Consider the following 9,735-nt stretch of genomic DNA (forward strand, 5'->3'; position numbering starts at 1 on the left):
AAAGAGCTGTTGTACCACATTTTGAGTCGTTTACAATGCAGTCTCAGACTCAGAATCTCCACCTACACTTAACACAGAGGTCAAGCCAGGACATCAAGCCTTTCAGGATAATATGCAGTCGCTGGATTTAATATCATTTGCGAAGTCCACAGACTCACATCTTTAAAAGTTATTTAAGAGTTTTCTTTGAAGCATTCAGTCGTGGTTGGTTAGTTTCCATGTCAGTCAAAAAGGGCCTTTTAGGCTTGTGAGACTAGCTACAATGTTACATTGCTTAAATCATTTAAATAAAATACTCTGTATTAAACTGAATTATTTATTGTAGTACTTTTAAAAGATTTCATCTGAAAGGAATAGTCACAGTTATCTTCTTTTAAAGTAATTAATGTGTTTTGTTGCAACAGTCACAATATTAACACAACATTTTAAATATTCTGTATCTTTTAAGTTACATTTTGTTTGGAAACAAGTCATTTTTATGAGTAATATATTCATAAATCGTTAAGTGGACAGTGTCCTATAATCTGGTGAAATTGCTACCACATGTCGCGCTGAAGAAAGCAACAATCACAACAGTGTGGGAGGTTTTCCCCACCGCAGAAGAACCAATACACAGCATATACCAGCCTGTGCTGTACAAGCTTGAGCCTATGGAGCACCAAGTTTGGGAGAAAGGACAACTGTTAATGGGACAACCTGGACAGAATGTATCATAAAGCATGGAGTATTCCAGTCATTTTATGAACTTCCTAGTTTTGTTCATGCTGTGAACAAGGTACAGCACTAAAACCATGAAGCGGTGTGTCATTCCATACCAATGTTTAATGTAGAAACCTACACATTTGTTTTTATATTACATTGGATAATGGTGTACTACATTGGATAATCATTTTTGATATCAATTTTAGCTTATGCATCGGCACATGAAGCTTGTAACGGGCAAACAAGTAACATATTCTTAATTATATAAGCTTTACTGGGACTTTTCTGGAAAGGTCTGAATTTGAAGCCATGTCTCTGTATTATTTAACCAGACTGTTTAGTGTGGGCAGGATATAGTCCAGATGCAGTGAATATAAAAGGGTAAACTAGTTAATTGGAGCCTGCAACAGCAACCAGTGGTGCCCAACCGACAGAAAGGATTTCAGGATTAACAGCAGTCTTTTTCACACAGTGAAACAGTGTGGTACTGGAGGAATATTTTAGGTGGCGGTGGCAAGCTCAGAAAAAAAATCCTTCCTCCAGGACCACACTGTTTCACAGTGTGAAAGAGCCTGTTATTACTGAAATCCTTGTCTGCCAGTTGGACGTCATTGCTTGCCTCCATTTAACTGATTTACACTTTATTCTCTCTGTATTTATTTTTTTTTAATTGCATGAATTTTAGTATTTAGTTCCTTAGACAGTTTTTCAAATCAATACTTCATCTAGATGAATGACATTACACCTAATGGATGGAATTTGATACTGGATTTCAGCAATAATGGGTTAAATATTACTCAAACAATTTCACATTTTGCAATTTCACATTTTGCACCTTGTGTCTGTCTGTTCAGCTACAAGCTTTGATTCACCCACCCTTATTTGTGAACATGTACAGACCTGAATCAATGCGAGCTTGTCTACGTGCAGCACACTCCTCTATGCGCAGTTTGGGGATTCCCTCAGCCACCGCTCGTGCCATCCCTCCCATCTCCTCAATCTCACTGATGAACTGATCAATAAGAAAAAGAATCTCACATGTGAAACATGCTATAAAATAGTATGAAGTAGCAGACATTAAATATTGTGTTTCTGTAGACTGTGGCCCTTAGCGGCCTCCGCTATATTTACAGGTTGTGTCTTAAGATTTGCATCACATATTCTTGCATATAGCATGCATTGCGTAAAAGTGCATTCATTTTTTTTCATTGGACACTGAAGAGGAAACTAAAATAAATAAATAAATAAATACATAAATTAACATCTAAGCAGTATTAGCTAATCTACTAGTTTAATCCAAGTTCACATGTATCAGGACATACCCTGCCCATAGGTACAGTCATATGCAAAAGTTGCACAATTACTGTTTATGACCTGAATTTAACCTATTGGAAAGAAAAAGACCACAAAATGTGGTCTGTACAAAAGGTGTGGTACATTATATATCTTATATTTCATATTTCGTTAAACCCAGCAAATAAACAGAAACTGCACACTAAAATTTGCCATAAATGCCACATCTAAGTTGGCTCCCTGTAGAGGACGTGTTAACTTATTTTCACTTAGAAAATCAATAAAACATGTAATTTGATCAGAGGTGTTCTAATCTCTGCTACGGATTTCATATGATCAAAGAGAAAAAGAATCTCAGATTTAAAATGAGCTATAAAGTAGCAGAAATGAGATATGGTGATGACTTTAAATGAACTGTCTGTAGACTGTGGCCCCTAGCTATACCTATATATAGGTACTGTGAGTTAAGATTTGCACCACATATTCCTGCATATTGCATATTTTATGTAAAGATGCATTCATTTTTTATTGAACTGTTCTTTCCTGACCTTGAGGGCTGCACTGTACACATCATTAGTGAGCGCCTCCATCATGTAGGAGCCGCCCCATGGGTCTGCCACTTTAGGAATGCCAGACTCCTCCTGTATGATGATCTGGGTGTTGCGGGCGATGCGGGCACTCTTCACTGTGGGCAGACCTAACGCCTCATCGAATGAGTTAGTGTGCAGGGACTGTGTGCCTCCAAAGACCGCAGCCATGGCCTCAATCACCGTCCGGATAACATTGTTGTAAGGGTCCTGTGGTTAATCAAATAAAATGCAAGTATAAAATGAAGTTATGGGCCTCAGCACATTAAATACACTGCTGTGCCATTGTCTTTGCTTCTAACTCAATTGTGAAAGGCTGAGGGCAGCAGTGCATGGATGGGTTACATATGGGGTTTTGTCAGGATACTACACACTGTTCTCTATTACTTAATTAGAAATGAATATGGGCTAAATAGCACAAAATGACAAGGTCTGTCCAAGTTATGAGTTACCTTGGAAGACTAAGAAAGATGTGCTGTGCTGTAAATTCTGATACTAAGCCTCAGACACACTGAATTGAGTTTGCAAAGAAACAATGGCGACAGGCACCCTGCAGTGAGTAAGCAGATTGGACCTGCAGTCTGTAACAGACCTGCTCGGTCAGGGACCATCCTGACGTCTGACAGTGAGTCCTTAAGAGCAGGGATTTAGAGTTCTTTGGCTGGAACTTCTCCTTAATCAGGGTGGCCCAAAGACGCCTTGCTGCTCTCATCTTGGCTATCTCCATATAGAAGTTCATCCCAATGCCCCAGAAGAAGGATAACCTAGAGGCCAAGCACAACAGGGTAAATTAACACATTTATATTAAAAACAAAACAAAACAAAGACACTCATTAACATCCAAGCAATATTAACTAATCTACTAGTTTTATTCAAATTCAAGTGTCACAGATTGTACTCCACCTATGTGTATAGTCGTATGCAAAAGTTTGGGCAACCCTGGTCAAAATACATGTTTCACTGATTTTCTAAGTAAAGAAAAGTTCTGGCACACTATATTGTATATATTTTATGTTTTATATAACATATTATATATGTTACATAAATATAAATATATATAACAATTTCTTGTAATATATATTTACAGCTTTATATAACAATCTCATTTCATGGGGCTCTGAAGCAGTGCAGTTTTTAAAAGAAGTTTTTAGACACCCCTTCTAATTAGTAAATGCAGCTATCGTAAGATGCATCTATTACTTACACAGACATTCAGTTGTGCACACAGTTTCTCATAGAAAAGAACTGCCAATAGAATAAGATGCTCTAGAGACCCTCTAATGCTCACTAGTGCATTACTAGGTCAGGTACTCATGATGTATGGCAAGGTCTATATTACAAACGCTACGCCCTTATCCCAAAGCTCGGATGGTGTTCTATCATTCTAGAGAATGCAGTTCATCTGCACCACAGTCCAAAGCCAAGCATCGGCCACAGGGGTAAAAGACCCCCACTTGGGCTGTGAAGTAAAGGAAACTGTGTTGTCTGGAGTGATGGAGCTCCAAATAATACCACTGGGATGAGCTGGAGTGATGTTTGTGATATAGATCTAATCATCATCAGTACCTGACCTTATTAATGCTCTTATGACTGAATGCATTTAAATCTTTCCAACAATGTTCCAACATCTAATGCTGCAAAGTTACTTCAGCAAAAGGAGGGGCAAACTTCTTATCAAACATCTGATTTCAGAAGAAGCATTGCATGAGCTGGTACCTACAAACTTTGCATATTTAGTGTAGACTGAAATACTTTTATCAAAGCCAACCTGGGTGCAAACTCATCGATGGTGAGGCCAGCCTTTATGCCAGTTCTGCAGTACTCCAGTCCATTGGCAATAGTGTAGGCCAGTTCCAGGATGGCATCGGCCCCGGCCTCTTGTAAATGGTAGCCACTGATTGAGATGGAGTTAAACTTGGGCATGTGCTGTGAGAAAACAACTGCATGGTCAGCTGAGAAAGTCATCCAATAAAGTAACAATGGGCCTCATTCAACAATATCTTCTTAAGTTTTTTCTCAAATGTGTTCTTCAGAAAAGTCCTAAGGAAAAAAACTCATCAGATTTATGACATGTTCTTAAACCAGACAATTGTTTGCACTTTTGTGGTCTTGTGTCGGCGTGGATTCGGTTACCTAAGAACAAATCCCAAATAAGAAAACTGGTGAATGTCAGAATCTTTTAAGAAGAAATGTCTTAAGAACAGTTGGTGAAAGAGGCCCAATGATTCCAATTTTGTGTGCATGTTTTCAGATTCAGATAATGCTTTTGGTACAACTGAATATCCTCTTAGGCACATACATATTGTTTTCACAAATAAGCATCATGGTGTTCAATGCCAAAATGAAAAGAGAAACAGCAAAGCAGATATAAGACCAATACAAGAACCACGTTTTAGTCCATACCTTGGATGTGTATGCAAATATGTCGGCAATGGCATGCATGGAGGGCTCTGGGGGGAAGATGTATGTATTTCGGACCATAAACTCTTTCAGGATGTCGTTCTGGATGGTTCCAGTCAGCTTGGCCTTGTCCACACCCTGCTCCTCACCCGTCACTACAAACATGGCGAGGATGGGAATCACTGCCCCATTCATGGTCATGGACACGGACATCTTCTCCAGGGGAATGCCATCAAACAGCATCTTCATGTCCTCCACCGTGTCGATGGCCACACCTGCCATGCCCACATCGCCGTGCACTCTGGGATTGTCTGAGTCGTACCCCCTGTGTGTGGGAAGGTCAAAGGCCACAGACAGGCCCTGCTGGCCAGCTGTGAGAGAGAGACGAAGGCAACGAGTTAGTGAAGAAAGTTTTTTCAGAGACTTTGGATATAATGATCAAACTCTTTTACTGACACAACAGGTAAGAATCATAATCAAGCACATTTTCAGGATCTTTCTGAGGGTCTCTTCCATAAAATCCCCCACATTAATTGTGAGTGGCTGCAAGAGTGGAAGCACAGGCTCACCTAGTGTATTTAGTGTTTGCTTTTTTTTATTTAACTGTCTGGCACAAGTTGCTGCAGTTGCTGCAGTAGTTGTGTAGCAGCGTACTTTCCTGTACTGTTATACTGCAGTGTGTCCAACATAATCTGAAGCAGAAATGTGAAACATATTCCTGCATATTATTGTTAGCTGTTAAAGCCAAAACAAATTTTTTTTTTTCCTTTTTTTATTTATGCTTTATTAACACAATGGCATGTTCAACCCCTTGTTTGGAAGCTAAAAAAGGCCTAAAAAACATAGCAGAAGTAGCTTTAAATGTTCAAATCAAATGGACAAATTATGTTTTTTTTAATGTGCATTTTCTTTGAATTCTGTAATATAAACATGTTGAATTTTATTTTAACAGCTCTAGTTAGCACAACTTGTAGCTGTACAGTTAGAGGCTATAGCTCATCTTTGTCCATGCACTATTTCTTTTCGTCATCCTCTAGAGCTAGTCTGGGTAACTGTGGTTGGTGGACTATTCTCAAAGTGACTGAGACTTTTGAAAAAGGTACACCATTTAAATAATGTGATCTGATCATCCCTTTCCATTGAACAGGGTACAGATTGGCTGATAAACTGTGCATAGCAAAACATGGGCTTCAGTCAGTAACTGTAAACCTATAGTTAGCAATTGTAAACCTACAAAGTTTACCTAGGTATGGCCAACTAATTATATGGCCAATGAATGTAGATACAACTCAGTGTGTAAGTACATGCTCAGATATTTTCATGTGGGGATTAGCAGGCAGTTTTCTGCATTACATTCATTCTGCTTTACATGTAATAGGCAGCATTCTGAAAAATTATTAGTGTTGCTACTTTGACTGTAATCTCATACCTTTAATATTGTCTCTGTAAAACTTGTTGCTCTCCTCCACTGTGCTGAAGCCAGCATACTGTCTGATGGTCCAGGGTCTGAAAGTATACATGGTGGGGTAGGGCCCTCTAGTGTAGGGAAAGACACCAGGCAGTTCATCAGCAACTTTAGCCATGTCTGTCTGTGTATAAACAGGCTTGATGGAGATGCCTTCTGGAGTACGCCAGATCAAGTCCTCTGGGTTCTTCCCTTTAAGCTGCTTCTTGGCCAGGCTGGCCCAGGCCTCGTGCAGTTGCACCTCATCCCTGTGAGGGGTGGCTGTGTGGAAGAGTTGGGAGTGGCGCTGTTGATCCAGTGCAGGACAAACAGAGCCAGACGCACCCAGCAGCCGTCTAGCTGCCAGAGACGAGCACGCCTTTCCTGCAGTCAACATGCTGCAAGCTCACTGGCTTAGTTACTCATGGGACGTCTGAGGATGAAAAGTGTCAGAATGAGCTTTAGATTTCGGGCCTAGACATGAAGTCCTTCATATTACAAGCTTTAATAATATCTGGGGTTTTTAAGTGCTAGTAAATATGACCGAAATTTTTGTATGAAAACCTGTGACATTAAGTCAAACACAATAAGTGCAATAAACAGCGAATTAGAAGAGGTAGCTCCGCACAGACCTCTGGAAACTGAGGGGTTATCCAAGAATAATCCACCAAAAAAACACATAATATATAAATATACATTAGCATATGTTATTCACCCAAACCGCACATGTAAGAGAGACTGGAGAGTATACTAGTGCTGATTAACTTGGGGAAAATATTTAATTGTGAATTTTTCAAACAGTATCACACATTGAGATTTAAATGTGATCATAAATTAGGTTCTATCTGTAAATAAGCCATCCACCAAAAAAACAGTTGTAGCAGATACTGTTGCTTCTTCTTCAAGTGCTATAAAGTTCAACAAACAATTTGACAGATTTTATCTTAGTAAACAAAAAGCACATAATCCAAGCTGCTAACTCCTCAAGCGTTTGCTTGTTTTAGAGGATATCCAAAGGAAACATGGGAATATCCATGGGAAACATGGGAAAAAGTAACTACAAATTAATACAAACCATCCATAACATCGGTCAAAATCAGACCAGAGTGCATAAACACTGTATGTCCTAAAGTATCCAGACGCCCTTTATAATCAGTGAATTTTAACTAATCTACAGTGCACCCAATGCTGAGACTATAAAGAGACTATTTAAAAGGATGATCCAAACCTGCTGTAAAATCTGCACATAAAAGCAAAGGCAATAAAATACTACAGTGTGGCAGAGCTGCATAAGCCTAAGGCTATAAAGGCCCAGACCATTGGGCTGTAGAGAGGTGGAACTGCATAATCTGGAGTGATGGAACTCCATCCAATACCTTTGGGATGAGTTGGAGTGATGTGTATGATCCAGAACTAATCATGCAACATCAGCACCTCCTGACTTCACTGACTTTGTCCTCCTATGGCTGAATGCAATCAAGTCCTCACAGCATTGTTCCAACATCTAGTGTAAAGCCTTCCCAGACGAGCAGAGGCTGTTACTGCAGCTAAAGGAGGACACACTCCTGATAAATACCCTTGAATTCAGACGAAACGTTGGATGAGCAGCTGTACACAAACCTTTGGCCTTACAAGTTAGTGCTGTTTAGTTATGTGTTGCGTAAGATGCAAACACATAAACAGTCAGCAAGTAAACACGAATAAAACAAGAAGAGAAGAGGTTTTAGGTTAAGACGCCTGGAACTCAACTTCATACAGGTGCACAGCCAAAATCACACGAATGTCAACAGTGCAGACACGCAGAGGTTCTGGAGGCGAACACAAACGTTTCAGCGTATTGAGTTACACAGACAGACGGGCGTCAGCGCAACCTGCTACATTTCACCAAGCGCTGAGGCTCCGTTTGATTAGGTCGATAAGCAGCTCATTTCTGTGCCTTACAAACGATTAATGTGACTACAGAACATAAGCGAGATTAACAGATATAAATATGTCTATTAAACAGCTTCTGACCTTGTGTGCTTCTCTTATGGTCCAGGTAGACCGAGAGTGGGAGTCTCTCCAGCCAATCAGATACGACAACAAATCGCAGTGGACCAATCAGAGGCAGCAAAACGAAGCGGGTTCGACCAATCACAGCAAGCTGTTCAGCCCCTTTTGTGCAAGTTTTACCGGCACGGGTATTTTTTGTGCTGATATATTAAACGTTCCGCTTGTAAAAGTACGCCATGTTCACAGAGCTCCAGCAGGCGGCGCTGTATCTTCCCTTTGGAGTCACTTCGCAGGTTTATGAGGAACTCGACTGCGCCCAAAACATCGTACTATACTATACTTAATCATGCTACATCCCCTGTGGATTAAATTGGAATTCCACTTTTTTTTTCCCCCAAATTGTCTGTATAATTTACTTTTTGTGACATAAACAGTCATTCAGGGTTGTTGAATGTGAAATGTTTCATTCTAGAGGATCTAATCGAGTCACAACTGTTCAATGTGGTGGTGATAGGAACCAGACAAATGTTTAACGCCTCTGAAAGCTGCCTCACAGAAAGCTATTAAATGAAATTGTTACAAATTTAAGGCCTGTTGCCTTAAATATTGTTTTACAATAGGTTATGTGATGGGGTAAGGCAGGGGTGCACAACTCTGGTCCTGGAGGGCCGGTATCCAGCACAGTTTGGAGCTTTCCCTGCTCAAACACACCCACTAAACCTTGCAAGTAACAGGTGAGTGTGATCAGGTGTGTTGAAGCAGGAAAATCACCAAACTGTGCTGGACACCGGCCCTCCAGGACCGGAGTTGTGCACCCCTGGGGTAAGGTTTTGGCCCATAACATATTTTTAAAACACATTCATGGCAGAGAGGTATAACTACAGGGTGTTGTTAGGCAAAGTAATACCCCCAAAACCAGACCCACGCCCCACCCAGATGAACCACTATTTTAATATTATCAACATTACATAAAACTCAGAAGACCTGTACATTTGTTTTTGATAGTAAACAAAATGGATATATTTGCACTGTAGACATTGTGAGCCCTGGTTCCACCACCACTGTAAAGAAATTAGAGCAAGACTCTGAAAGACTTTATGGCTTAACAATATTATATGGAGAAATGTTAAAAGATCTGTGGAATTCTATGTCGATACTTAAGACATTCACAATGCTAACATTAGTGATACAGCAAGGTCTGTGGGCCTTCTTTGATAGAAAAGATGTGACAGATGTCTGGAGTTAATGGTACAATAAGCTTGGAGGATTCTCTTAGGATTTAATTACTTTATATCACATTAATAAAGCTATCTTGCA

At 40.0% G+C, this 9,735-nt stretch overlaps 1 protein-coding gene across 2 annotated transcripts in view; it reads right to left on the reverse strand.

Moving 5' to 3' along the window:
• Positions 1 to 8,538, reverse strand: part of mut (methylmalonyl CoA mutase) — a 29,751-nt gene extending 21,213 nt beyond the window's left edge. Inside the window, exons 1-7 of one of the 2 annotated variants that reach the window (XM_036581742.1) lie at positions 8,440 to 8,538; positions 6,412 to 6,859; positions 4,986 to 5,353; positions 4,351 to 4,508; positions 3,175 to 3,346; positions 2,544 to 2,792; positions 1,603 to 1,714 (exon numbers count right to left, since the gene is read on the reverse strand). In XM_036581742.1, coding sequence (XP_036437635.1) covers positions 1,603 to 1,714; positions 2,544 to 2,792; positions 3,175 to 3,346; positions 4,351 to 4,508; positions 4,986 to 5,353; positions 6,412 to 6,823 — 1,471 coding nt within the window. In that variant the 5' untranslated portion in view covers positions 6,824 to 6,859; positions 8,440 to 8,538. Of the gene's footprint in view, positions 1 to 1,602; positions 1,715 to 2,543; positions 2,793 to 3,174; positions 3,347 to 4,350; positions 4,509 to 4,985; positions 5,354 to 6,411; positions 6,860 to 7,802; positions 8,418 to 8,439 lie in introns of those variants that run through there. The other variant, XM_036581743.1, reaches the window with a different exon arrangement.
• Between the last annotated feature and the right edge of the window lie 1,197 nt (positions 8,539 to 9,735).

This window comes from Colossoma macropomum, unplaced genomic scaffold (genome assembly GCF_904425465.1).
Source record: "Colossoma macropomum unplaced genomic scaffold, Colossoma_macropomum, whole genome shotgun sequence".
NCBI classification, from domain to species: Eukaryota; Metazoa; Chordata; class Actinopteri; order Characiformes; family Serrasalmidae; genus Colossoma; species Colossoma macropomum.